Source organism: Antennarius striatus, chromosome 3 (assembly GCF_040054535.1).
Source record: "Antennarius striatus isolate MH-2024 chromosome 3, ASM4005453v1, whole genome shotgun sequence".
Lineage (NCBI taxonomy): Eukaryota > Metazoa > Chordata > Actinopteri > Lophiiformes > Antennariidae > Antennarius > Antennarius striatus.
Genome location: NC_090778.1, coordinates 1,465,669 through 1,480,000, shown reverse-complemented (window position 1 = coordinate 1,480,000; position 14,332 = coordinate 1,465,669). Strand labels below are relative to the sequence as shown.

The 14,332-nt window shown below is 41.0% G+C and overlaps 1 protein-coding gene across 1 annotated transcript in view; it reads right to left on the bottom strand.

Annotated features, from left to right (window-relative positions):
- nr5a1a (nuclear receptor subfamily 5, group A, member 1a) overlaps nt 1–2,203 on the bottom strand; it is a 16,594-nt gene extending 14,391 nt beyond the window's left edge. Inside the window, exons 1-3 of the mRNA XM_068310753.1 lie at nt 2,182–2,203; nt 617–735; nt 68–209 (exon numbers count right to left, since the gene is read on the bottom strand). Coding sequence (XP_068166854.1) covers nt 68–209; nt 617–735; nt 2,182–2,203 — 283 coding nt within the window. The remainder of the gene's footprint in view (nt 1–67; nt 210–616; nt 736–2,181) is intronic.
- Between the last annotated feature and the right edge of the window lie 12,129 nt (nt 2,204–14,332).

Genomic DNA, 14,332 nt, shown 5'->3' with positions numbered 1-14,332 from the left:
TATTGATTCTAGATGTGAGCCAACATCCTCCAGGTGATTTTCTGTAGGTCACGTGACGTGGGCCTACCTTCCAGACGCATGCCCACGCTGAGACACTTCTGGAAGCGGCAGAAGGGACACCTCTTCCTCTGCGTCTTGTCGATCTTACACTCCTGGTTCTCCGCACACGTGTACCGCTTGTTGTTCTGCACCGTCCGCTTGAAGAAGCCCTGAAACACGGCGGAGCGTCACGGAGGGCCGCGTCACGGCGGGCCGCGTCACGGAGGGCCGCGTCACGGCGGGACGCGGCCCGCCGTGACGCGCAGAGACGCGCAGGGTCTAACATTAGGGCGCAGGGAATTTATATTTAAATGTCACATATTATCTCATTTTAATCACCAAAATAATAAAATAAACCAATTTAAAAAAAAGAAATAATTTATGTGATAAAATCCGTTTATTACGTTTAACGAACGTTTAATTTCAAATATTTTCCCGGCCTGATTTATTCTCTTCTTGACTCCTCCGCCCCGCACACGGCTCGTTTCCTGTGTGCGGGGGTTCTCACGCATCATCTGTTGCTTTTCTCGACAATGTCTGTGCGCGTTCACGCACGCCCCGCACGCCCCCGGGTTACCTTGCAGCTCTCGCAGGTGAGCAGCCCGTAGTGGTACCCGGACACCTTGTCCCCGCACACCGGACACAGCTCCTCCAGGTCGTCATCGTACGTGTACTCCATGACCTTCAGCGACACACCTGGTGCACGCGCACACACACACGCACACACACACACACACACACACACACACACACACACACACACACACACACACACACGTCCACCAAACACAACGTGGAAACACTGAGTCTCCAAAATACAATTATTCCATGCAAACATTCTGACTGTAATTTAACTCCCGTCATAAATATTTAATTTAATTTAAACATAAATATAAATCTGGTGCGTTTTTTATCACATTCATTGATTTCGGCAAAGCGGATCTATTTTTTTCGTACATTTAATTTAAATTCCTCTTATAAAAAGAAAATTAAAGAAATCAGTTAAAAAAATTGTAAAATACATTTCCGTAGTTTTTAAATTTAAAACCCTTTTTTCCCACCGGATTGAAATGATTGGAACATTTTAATGAACTCTGTGTTTAATATTAAATAATAAAAAAAGGTTTTTTATTATTATTACAGGGCTAGTTAAATTCCTTTATAAAATAGAACATTAAATGCCACCTGCCTGTCTTTAATATATTAGTACACTGGTGTAAATTTCACGGGGATCCACTCAGTAAGAAAGCCTTTATTTCCTGTGGAGCTGGAAGCGGCTCCACGCAGATTTTTACGCACATTTTAATTATGATGAAGGTCAAACTATTTTCCACGTGATCACCTGCTGCCCGTGGGATCCGTGTCAGTGTCGTCACGCTGGTGTGTGTGTGTGTGTGTGTGTGTGTGGGTCGGTGATGCGAACGAAAACACACCGAACGCATTCGGCCGGTGTGACGAACGAATGACCGGAAGAGAGTTATTATTACAATTATTTTTGTAATAATTATAATAATAACTATTATTGTTGTTTTTGTTGTTGTCATATTACATGAAGCTGATATTTTAGATTTAGAGGCTAATTTCTGCAGAAAGGCCTTATTGAAATGACTGTTTTATTTAACAGGCGTTTGTTAGAATTTATTGTTTATTTTAATTATAATAAAAAAATATTTATAGTTTCATTTAATTTATTGTTTCATTTAATTTATAGTTTCATTTAATTTATAGTTTAATTTAATTCATAGTATAATTTAAGTATAATATAATTTAATTATAGTATAATTTAAAGTAAATTTTAGTGCAATTAATTGTATAATTTAGCATAATTTAATTTATAGAATAATCTATAGAATAATTGATAGATTAATTGATAGAATAATTTTAAGTCTATTTGTAATGAATTGTTTTCTACATTTTTCCACACAGGGGTCACAGATCCACGCAGAGGTTGGCCCACAGTTCTTCTACATTAACTGTTCTCATGTTGCTCCAACTTCCCCTCCAGACAGTTTTAGTGTGAGTGAACACGTGTGGAGGGTTTGTGCGCGTCCCGGGGGGGCTCCTGAACACCTGACCTTACTGACTTAGACCTGGCCCAATGTCAGCCCGAGCAGCGCGTCCGGACGCGGATCCGTGACTTACCGTGAGCCTTGTCTCCCAGCATCTGAACGTCGGAGCGCAGCAGGCGGTGGTGGAGGGGGGGTTCACGCTGGGCGGAGGTGCTGCTGCAGCTTCTCTCGGGCTGCAGGGGGAAGGCAGGCGGGAGGGGGCCAATAGAAATCCAACGGTCACCACCGGAGCTGCGGGCAGAGCGCTCGGCCGCTGACGTCCGTGATAATGATCATTGAAGATCACAAAGTGAAACTGTCAGCCCAGAGCAGCTCTTTACCGAGAGCCCCTTATCTCCACTGGCAGCGTACCGTGACGCCATTGGTGGAGGTGGGGTCACGTGACCGACGATCGCTGCCTCCTCCGTGAAAAATGCCTGGAGTGGGGGGCAGATGATGGAGGGAACGGGCAAGAGGCGTGAGCGTGGAAAAACATTTATAACATCTAAACTTTACATCAGATAGATAGATAGATAGATAGATAGATAGATAGATAGATAGATAGATAGATAGATAGATAGATAGATAGATAGATAGATAGATAGATAGATAGATAGATAGATAGATAGATAGATAGATAGATAATAGATAGATAGATAGATAGATAGATAGATAGATAGATAGATAGATAGATAGATAGATAGATAGATAGATAGATAGATAGATAGATAATAGATAGATAGATAGATAGATAGATAGATAGATAGATAGATAGATAGATAGATAGATAGATAGATAGATAGATAGATAGATAGATAGATAGATAATAGATAGATAGATAGATAGATAGATAAATAGATAGATAGATAGATAGATAGATAGATAGATAGATAGATAGATAGATAGATAGATAGATAGATAGATAGATAGATAATAGATAGATAGATAGATAGATAGATAGATAGATAGATAGATAGATAGATAATAGATAGATAGATAGATAGATAGATAGATAGATAGATAGATAGATAGATAGATAGATAGATAGATAGATAGATAGATAGATAGATAGATAGATAGATAGATAATAGATAGATAGATAGATAGATCTTTTGCAGTTATATTGGGATGAATCCAATGAATGGTTTAATATTAATTTGCTGGCTCAGCACTCCTCCCGACCCCCGTCTATTGTTAGCGGAGGCAGGAAGCTGGGGGGGGGGGGCAGCTGAGGATTGTGTGGAGAGAAGCCGAGGCTCCTGAACTGTGGATCACAGACAGGAAGTTCACCTCCACGTCCAGCAGCGTCTCTGGTGACCGCTGTCACATGACTGAGTGTCTTCATGATGCTGGGGCGATCAGTATCGATCAGTATCGATCAGTATTGATCAGTATCAGTCACAACCCTGGCTGTCCTTGAATGGGTGGGGTTAATCACATGTCCCTGGTGGTCACAACACAGGAAAATGTTGACACTTGTGTTTTATTAGAGATATGTATACATTAAAATAATTACCTTCACTAGTCCAAAGTTTCATAAATTAGAACCCTAATCCCATCTTCCTTTTTGTTCTGTGTCTGTGTTTTTAATCCAGAAGCCAGCCCACAGATTAAGGAGGATCTAATCATTTTCTAGTTATTGTTAGGGATACACTGATGATGTGACCTCTGACCTCTAGAAATATTTATTGACTGAATAAAATGTTCCGTACAGGACTCACACATTTGAGCTTCGGTTCCCTTTATGTTCCTGTCACTAAATAGAGGAGGTTTGTTTCAGGATCAGTTGGGTGATTTTCGTGCCGCATACTTGTTCTCAAATGAGAGGCTTATAGAATAATTAGTCCCCTAACAAACCTCCATCTCAGTGGTGACACCCCTGACCTGTGCTGAGAATCATTTACCTGAAAACACCAAACATAAAGCTTTCAGGGTGGTAAAGTCAGGCTTTCAGTACGAAGATACGTGGAATTCTGCCGTCATTGTGTGATGAGTGCAGGAGTTCTGAATGTGGCACCTATGGAGATAAGGAGGGATGGGCCTCACTGATGGGACTCGTCTCGTGTTTCTACAAACACTGAGGTTATAATATCAGAAAGAATGTAGATAGAAAGACATTCTGCAGATATCTGTGCCCAGACATTGGTCTATACACATAACCAGAAGGGTGGTGGGGGGGGCACATACCTCCACCAAGGCTGCATTGTCGACTGCAAACAGAATTACTCACATGTCAAGTTTTATTCTCCGTATCTGTCAATCAGACGGTTTCACAGTAAAAACGTGTGTGATCTGAATGTAGAAGAAGATCTCAGATCACCAGGTTTTTACATCTCCTTCACGTGGGAATCAGGACCTGTTTCATGGATCAATACAACATGAGACCCAACGAGACCCAATGAGACCCAACGAGACCCAATGAGACCCGAAGAGAACCAATGAGACCCGAAGAGAACCAATGAGACCCAACGAGACCCAATGAGACCTAATGACACATGAGACACAACGAGACACAAGACCCAATGAGCCCCCATGAGAGCCAACGAGATGCAATGAGACACAAGACCCAATGAGAAACAATGAGACCTAATTAGACCCAACAAATCACAATAAGACCCAATGAAACACCATGAGACACAACGAGACCCAATGAGACCCAAAAAGACCCAACAAGACCCAAAGAGACACAATGAGACATAAGGAGACCCAACAAGACCCAATGAGACCTAATGAGACCCAACAAGTCACAATGAGATACAATGAGACCTAATGAGACCCAACGAGATTCAATGGACTAATGACACAAACCTGAGGACCTGAAAACTACAAACAGGATGTACACAGGTACACATCACGCTTTTAATGCTGTTAAAATATAGTGTTAACAAGCTGTTTGCATTATTATTTAAATGAAATTGAAATCTGCCATTTGACATTGAGCTAAATAAAGGAAACACTCACGGAAACACTCATTCCTGGGCCATGGTAGAAACTGAATATTTGATTTGATAATTAGGAGACAAACTCTTGACCTGTCCTCAGCTGATGAATTTTTTTAATCAGGTTTGGGGATCAAAACTGAAGGTTTGGTGGAGCCTAGGAAACAGCCACACTGAGGTCACTTCCCTGACTTGAGATATGAATGAAATATTACATTAGACGAGTCAGAGCACCCATGTCCTGAACTCATGTTCTGAACGCGACTCAGAGACAGTCGACCAGAACGGCAGAGACCTGGGTCCATCCATCCATCCGTCCATCCATCCATCCAGCCATCCATCCATCCAGCCATCCATCCATCAGCATATTCCAGCTCATTTCTTCGGAATCAGTTCCATCACTGACGATATGAATTAACGGGTGACGACTTCCTCGTTTTCTTATTGTGTTCCTCATATTTCCCCCTAGATGTTCTGGAACACAGAAAATCCCACAAATGAAAGTGATCTAAAGATGATGCTGTCAAATAAAGTGAATCTAAATCTGGATCTAAAATCTGCGTCACTGTTTTCTGTCAAATAACGAAAACCACACTTCTGGTTTTCTTCACTATGACAATAAGAGAGGAACTCTCTGGCAATAGGTGGATGATGATGATGATGATGATGATGATGATGATGATGATGATGATGATGATGATGATCTTCCTCTAGCTTCATATGTCAGTACAGATTAGTAATCCTCCCCAGTATCATGGAATTGATTCTTGTCAGGATGACTCAAAACTGGATTCACCAAATCTGAGAAGGCATTTCAATGTTTTTATTTTTTATTAGCGGTTTGGGCAGAATCAAGAATCTCCTGACAGCTGAATGTAAAGATGAGTACCGTGAGCGACCCCACGCCCTGTTACCAACAAGACATCTCTGTTTGCTCAGCAGGGAGATGGGTTCTATCTATCAATCTGTTTCACCCCTGACCTCCCCGTCCCAGCAAGGTCCTCGGTTAACCTAGAACTACTCATCCTGCCGTTGGAGCGCACAGGGTGTGAGCGCCCCACGCTGGGCGGAGCAGGAGGCCCCTGCTCCGCTGCCCCTCTGTCACTGGGGCCAGAAATATGGCCTATCTTCTGTTTGTCTGTGGCTGATCTTGTTTTGCGAGTGTGCTGTGGCTACAGGTCAGCCCCGTCCCAGCATCAGACAAGCTCTGTCTCTGTCTCCCAGATATATTTGTACAATAAATAAAGGGGACGGGCTGAGGCCTGCCTTGTGTTTTGACTTCATCATTTATAGTTTGTTCATTTTGTACCCCCACACCAACAACCATTTTCTGCTGGAGTGGCAGGATCTGTGTGGATAAGAGGAGATAGCAGTCCAATCTCTGTGGGTGAAAGCTGCATCAGGATCAGGTCCAGTGTGAGTTCAGTGGGAAGATAATTAGTCAGATCTCAGATTAGGAGCCTGTTGATCTGGTGTTGATCAGCTGCCTTCTTCTCTTGAAGTAGACAAGAAGGAGTTAACGCAGAAATAATGTTCTGAGAAGCAGCTATGACACAAAAAAGGTTTAGAGCACGGATCAGAACAAAGACTTTATTTAACACTAGTTGTCACTACTGTATGTATGTGTGAAAGGGTTAGGCTAGGGTTAGGTGAGGCTAGAGGTAGGGTTAGGCTAGGGTTAGGGTTAGGCTAGGGGTAGGGTTTGGGTTAGGGCTAGGCTATGGTTAAGGTTAGGCTAGGGTTAGGGTTAGGGTTAGGGTTAGGGCTAGGCTATGGTTAAGGTTAGGCTAGGGTTAGGGTTAGGGCTAGGCTATGGTTAAGGTTAGGCTAGGGTTAGGGTTAGGCTAGGGTTAGGCTAGGGTAAGGGTTAGGCTAGGGTTAGGGTTTGGCTAGGGTTAGGTTAGGGTTAGGGTAGGGTTAGGGTTAGGCTAGGGTTTGGGCTAGCGTTGGGTTCAGGTTAGGGTTTGGCTAGGGTTAGGCTAGGGTTAGGTCTTGGGTTAGGGTTAGGCTAGGGTTAGGCTAGGGTTAAAGTTAGGTTAGGGTTAGGCTAGGGTTAAAGTTAGGTTAAGGTTAGGCTAGGGTTAAAGTTAGGTTAGGGTTAGGCTAGGGTTAAAGTTAGGTTAGGGTTAGGCTAGGGTTAGGGTATAGCTTCAATTAATTATGTTTCTGCAGAATCGATGAAGTTACTGAAAGAAAAGAAAAGAGAATTCACCATATTTTGAAGCAAAAAACATTTCAACCCGAACCCAAACCTAACTTAATCCTAACGTAACTTTTTGTCCTAACCTAACTTAACCCTAACCCTAACCCTAACTCTAACCCCCTAACCCTACCTATAACTCTAACGCTAACCCAACCAAACCTAATTTTAACCTAATTTAACGCCTAACCCCAACCTTACAACTAAAACTGACCCTAACCTAATCTCATGCTAACCCTAATGTAACCCTAACCCTATGCCTAAAACTAACCCTAACCTAATCTCACCCTAAACCTAACCTAACTCTAACCTTAATCTTAAACCTAACCCTAAAAGTAACCCTAAACCTAACCTAACCATAAACCTAATCTCAATCCTAATAGTAACTCTACCCTACCCCAACCCTAACCCTACCAGGGTAAATGATTGTCTCACACAGGTTTCCTGTTGTTTTACATAATAGTTCTAGTGGGTGGAGTTAAACAGCTGTTGATGACCATGACCTGGATAACTGAGAACCTACACAGACATCCTCTCTAGGACATGCTTTTAACTATTTCCTGTATATCTGAGAGTGGAGATCAATCTCCTCCCAACAGACTTCAGAACACGGCCAGATACTATAGCAAAAAATCAATAAAAATCTGATAGATTAAAATGGAATCAACCAGCCTTTCCCATCCGACAAACCACATTGGAGTATAAATTAATATTACTTCTCAGTCATCTTCAAACATCAGACCAAACAACGTTCTCCTGTCGTGTTCATGTAACTCTACCAGATTATGTTCACACAACAGAAGACGTTTCTGCTACCTAATCCAGGGACTGTCTGAGGCTCCAAATGGGTGAATCGTTTTGCTAAGACTCTGATGCACAAACACGTTCCACAAAACAGCTGGCTCGTTCAAAAAAGGCCAGTGACGGGACAGCCAATCAGAACGTGTCTGTTACCCAGAGCAATCAGCAAAATCTGAGCAGGACTTGAAGGACTTGAAAGGACCAAACAGGTCGACTGATCTCATCAATACCATTACAGGTTGAAGTTGTTAACCGTTTCCAGGAGTAAGTTGAAAAATGACGTAAGCTGATTTAACTGTAGCTAACCATTCCCACTTCTGAGCCGTACTTTATTCATGAATGCATTTTAATAATATTTGGTTAACATTAATCTATTTTAAGCTGACAACCAATTAAAAACGTCTCTGTCTTCTCTTCAGCTGCTTCTTCCTCATTGTGGGTCACGGGGGTTACTACAGGCAAATAACGTATGTTTTTATTCTGATTTATTACACAGTAACATGATATTATGTGCTTTTAACTGTTTAATAGAGATTTTATGATTCCAGTATTTGTGGCAGACAGACGTAAAGTGGAGTAAAATGACGTAACCTTGACTTTTATTTTTCCGTGCATTGTTTTTTTAAACTGACGTATAATCAAGTACGACATGACGGTGTCGGCCAAGGTAAACATGTATCTACAGCATGCCGTTCAGAGTTATTAGATGGAACCTGACAATGTCAGCTCTGATGCCACACAGGTTGATAATCTAAAACTAGCAGCACATTAGCATTGCTTGTTGTCAGGTTAGACGACACCCTGTTGTTATCGTGTCACTGGGGTTTGTGTCCTTTGGTGACCTTCCAGAATGATGAACTAATGGTTTTGTGGTGACATGAATCAGACTTTTGAGCTGCCTCTGGCGGACCGTGGACCTGAGGAGCTGCATGAAGTCGACCAGGTTGCTGTTTGCATCATGAGCTGCTGCCCAGGAGTTCATGATGGAGTTCTCTCTGACTATCAGAGTGCATTCTGGGTCACGCAACGCCGGACGCTCCAATGAACAAGGCTGAGAAGGAGCTCATGGCCAGGCTCCAGGTTGAGGTCTGACGAGACGCTCATTTCAGTGATAAACGTATCGACATTAATAATTAAACCTTTCCCCCTACAGGACAAATATACTATCGTCATTCTAAATGATGGGAAAAACAGGAGAACACAGAGAGACGCTGTTGTCCTGTCATGTTGTCATGTCATCATGACAGTGTCATTCCATCATGTCATCATATTGCCATGTTCTCATGTTCTGAAGTCATCATGTTATGTTCTCGTGTCATGTTCTCATGTTGTCATGTTTTCATGTTCTCATGGTATCATATTGTCATGTTGGCATGATGAAATAACGTCATGTTCTCACGTTGTCATGTTGTCATGTTGTTCTGTTGTCATGTTATTATCATGTTTTCATGTTGCCGTGTTTCATGTTGTCATGGTGTCATGTTCTAATGTTCTCATGTTGTAATGTTCTCATGTTCTCATGTTGTTGTGTTTCATTTTCTCATTTTTTCATGTTGTCACATTCTCATGTTGTCATGTTCTCATGTTGTCGTGTTTCATGTTGCCATGTTCTCATGTTGTCATGTTTCATGTTCTCATGTTGTCGTGTTTCATTTTCTCATTTTCTCATGTTGTCACATTCTCATGTTGTCATGTTCTCATGTTGTCATGTTTCATGTTCTCATGTTGTCGTGTTTCATGTTGCCATGTTCTCATGTTGTCATGTTTCATGTTCTCATGTTGTCGTGTTTCATGTTGCCATGTTGTCATGTTGTCATGTTGTCATGTTGTCATGTTTCATGTTGCCATGTTGTCATGTTCTCATGTTTCGTGTTGTCATGTTGTCATGATGAAATAACGTCATGTTCTCATGTCATCATGTTGTCATGTTGTTCTGTTGTCATGTTATTGTCATGTTTTCATGTTGCCGTGTTTCATGTTGTCATGTTCTAATGTTCTCATGTTGTTATGTTCTCATGTTCTCATGTTGTTATATTGTCATGTTGTCATGTTTCATTTTCTCATTTTCTCATGTTGTCATGTTCTCATGTTGTCGTGTTTCATGTTCTCATGTTGTCGTGTTTCATGTTGCCATGTTGTCATGTTTCATGTTGCCACATTCTCATGTTCTCATGTTTCATGTTGTCATGTTGTCATGTTTCATGTTGTCATGTTGTCATGTTTCATGTTGTCATGTTTCATCTTGCCATGTTGTCATGTTCTCATGTTTCATGTTGTCATGTTGTCATGTTTCATGTTCTCATGTTTCATGTTGTCATGTTTCATGTTCTCATGTTTCATGTTGCCATGTTGTCATGTTGTCATGTTCTCATGTTTCATGTTGTCATGTAGGAATTACCTTTGAGTTGGATTTCTGTGTTTAATTTGATCACAACTGGCCACAAAATAATAGTTTATGAATTATTAAACTTTAAATTACATGTTAAAAAATGAGTACAGGTTCAGATTGTTGTTAGAGTGGAATCTTGACTTTTGCTGGATTAAGGTGGATTAACTGGATAAACTGGATTAGAGCAGGTTAATGGTAAACTGTTGGTCAGTGATTTGGGTTAGATTGGGTACTCATGTGTCAGCTGACCATTAAATATGTAAACATCACCATAGATCAACACAACAATTACCCCCCATGGTGGGGGGGCACCGCCACTACTGCCAGTGAATCCTGACCACAGCGAACACACCCACTGTGAGCGTGTGAGGCATTTATTCTACCGAAAAAAAGTAAATTATCTTTTCAAATTCAAACGTTTATGTTTAAGATAAAAAGAAAATTAAAATTATTTTTTTTAAAAATGAGTCCATCAAAAATCCTCCAAACAGTGACACTGCTGAAAACACACATACATTACGTTCATACCTGTATTTGGTTAACTTTGGATGTGTCATAAAACAGACATAAATAAAGTATTTAAAGCAGGAAGAAGTACAGTTCATGTTTCTAGCAAACCCAGACGTCCATCGGCAGAAAAGCTGAGTTCATGTTATATAATAATTAATTATTTGTAAAAGTTAAATGTGCAGAAAACCAACAGATGAGTCACATGTGAATTATTCAATTATTTGATTTTCCTTTTATTTCTTTAAATTAATTTTCTTACTATTTTCTGTAGTTTGACAGGAAATTGTCATGTTTTATTGTATTGATATCTCAGATTGTCTCTATTGACAAAAACACGAGACAGGAAGTGACCTAGAACGAGCTAGTAGCGATTAGCAGCAGCTCAGAAGATGAATGTTTGATGGAGCTCCTCGGGTTCTAACGCCACAACACGTCACGTTTTACAAGCATCGGAACACCAGACCCGTCCCACCGAGCGCCGGTTCACTTGATGGTGGTTGACCTTGGAGTGGGCGGAGCCTGTTGCTATATGTGTTGTGGGCGACGCCCCAGAAGGTGTGACTGTTAAATATACATCAGATGACCTCCAGCACGGACCCACGCTTCCGCTTTTGTTTGTTCTTGTTCAACCTGGCCTTGTGTGTGTGTGTGTGTGTGTGTGTGTGTGTTTGATTTGCCATTCTCACCAATGAAAACACACTAATATCAGATTTGGTGGCGAGGCCTGCCTTCCTTCGATGGTGAACACACACACACACACACACACACACACACACACACACACACACACACACACACACACACACTGACCGTCGTGCAGCAGGAGCGGGTGAACACGTGAGAGCATCAGGCCTTAATGTGTCACATTAAGAGAAAATAATGGTGATATTTGTGCTGCTTTCAGTGTCCCCACGTCCGTCCTTGACCCGGGGGGGGGGGGCACCATAACAAACCACTTAGAAAAGGGAAATTAAATAGAATGACTACAATAGTGTGGAGAAAGCAGACATGGCAGGGGTTTTCCTCCGTGTCATCCGACAAGGACGGAGCTAAAATAAAGGTGAGCATCTGATCCTCCAGAGGAACCAGGAACCCGGATCCAGGTTTCTGATCAGTCTCTGTCACACCCACTGATTTATGGGAGAAGAATCCCAGCCGTCCACTTGTCTGATGGACTCACGCCCCCTGCTGGTGGGTCTGAACAGCCCAGTCAGGCATGTTCAAGTCCCCACTAGGATTTCAAAATAAAAGTCATAAAATATGATGAGCGGTGGAGAGAGCATCCATCTTGGAAAGGGCGTGTCTTCATCGACGAGGTGGGAGGAGCATATCACAGGAAGTGCAGGTGTATTATTTACCTGGAAACATTAGTGAAACTGGTGCAGAAGTTCAGCGACCAATCGGGGAAGACTTTCTGGGTTGGCGTGTCTCAAGATTCAGATTTCACGTGTCATGTTAACATGACTTAGGAGATCTCACACTCAGTCAACAGTCTGCTCTGATGTCACTTCCTGTGGTCTTTTGGTCTTTCCTGTTGGCGTCACCGGCAGCTTTTCTCCTCATCTCTGTGAACTTCTGAGCGGGAAACAAACCCACAATGCATTTCTGTTCATGGAGACGTTCACCAACATGGAGAATGAAGACAATTTAGGTCATTATTGACGGGGTCGTCCTCCTGTAGGAACTAAATGATGTAGGAACCAATGTTGTCCTCCTGTAGGAACTAAATGATGTAGGAACCAATGTTGTCCTCCTGTAGGAACTAAATGATGTAGGAACCAATGTTGTCCTCCTGTAGGAACTAATTGATGTAGGAACCAATGTTGTCCTCCTGTAGGAACTAAATGATGTAGGAACCAATGTTGTCCTCCTGTAGGAACTAAATGATGTAGGAACCAATGTTGTCCTCCAGTAGGAACTAGATGATGTAGGAACCAATGTTGTCCTCCTGTAGGAACTAAATGACGTAGGAACCAATGTTGTCCTCCTGTAGGAACTAAATGATGTAGGAACCAATGTTGTCCTCCAGTAGGAACTAAATGATGTAGGAACCAATGTTGTCCTCCTGTAGGAACTAAATGACGTAGGAACCAATGTTTCTGGGTCAGGTTTCTGTCAGGAAGCATTAACTGAGGCTAACGCTGAACTCTGAATCTTTTACTAGTTGATGTTAACTATTTGTGGATTAACTGAGAAACTTCATCCAATCAAACAGACATCAAACATAAAGGGGCGTGTCTGTTGATGAACAGGAAGTGACATCAGCGCGTCATTCAGGTCAGTGTGGAGGAACACCTCAGTGGATTAGAGCTGGGTTCAGCCTCTAAACCCCCCAGGAGAGAATTAATCCATCAGAGGAAGAGATGTTAAAGTTACATTACAGCACTACAGGATTTTATTATTATGGGATGTTTTAATGTCTTGTTGGTTTCTGGTCAATCTGAGGTAATAGAACTTCAGTATTTAGAGTAGTAATGACATTACTTTAGTATTTACAGTAGTAATGACATTACTTTAGTATTTAGAGCAGTAATGACATTACTTTAGTATTTAGAGCAGTAATGACATTACTTTAGTATTTACAGTAGTAATGACATTACTTTAGTATTTACAGTAGTAATGACATTACTGTAGTATTTACAGTAGTAATGACATTACTTTAGTATTTACAGTAGTAATGACATTACTTTAGTATTTATAGTAGTAATGACATTACTTTAGTATTTAGAGTAGTAATGACATTACTTTAGTATTTACAGTAGTAATGACATTACTTTAGTATTTAGAGCAGTAATGACATTACTTTAGTATTTAGAGTAGTAATGACATTACTTTAGTATTTACAGTAGTAATGACATTACTTTAGTGTTTACACTAGTAATGACATTACTTTAGTATTTAGAGTAGTATTGACATTACTTTAGTATTTAGAGTAGTAATGACATTACTTTAGTATTTAGAGTAGTAATGACATTACTTTAGTATTTAGAGTAGTAATGACATTACCTTAGTATTTACAGTAGTATTGACATTTAAATGACCTCAGATGGTAATTATTGATTGAAATTTAATGAATGACGACTTAAAAACAATTCAGCTTACAAACAGCCTCTTGGAACCAATAATGTTCGTATGTTGAGGACTACCAGTTTAAATATGTGCAGATAAGAAAATGGAACTGAAAACCATCTTAATAGGGCTTCTTGAGATACGACCCTGTTGCGAATGAATTTTAATCACTTTAGCCACAGGCAGAGTAAAATCAAGCTAATTCCTCTCCTGTCAGATGCTAACGGCCTTGAACGTGTGTCATTCTGTAGACAAACAGAAGATAGGGATAGATGGGTACTTTCAATTCAGCGCATTAATTCACTGTTTAAAATGATTCCAATGAAAATACAAATGG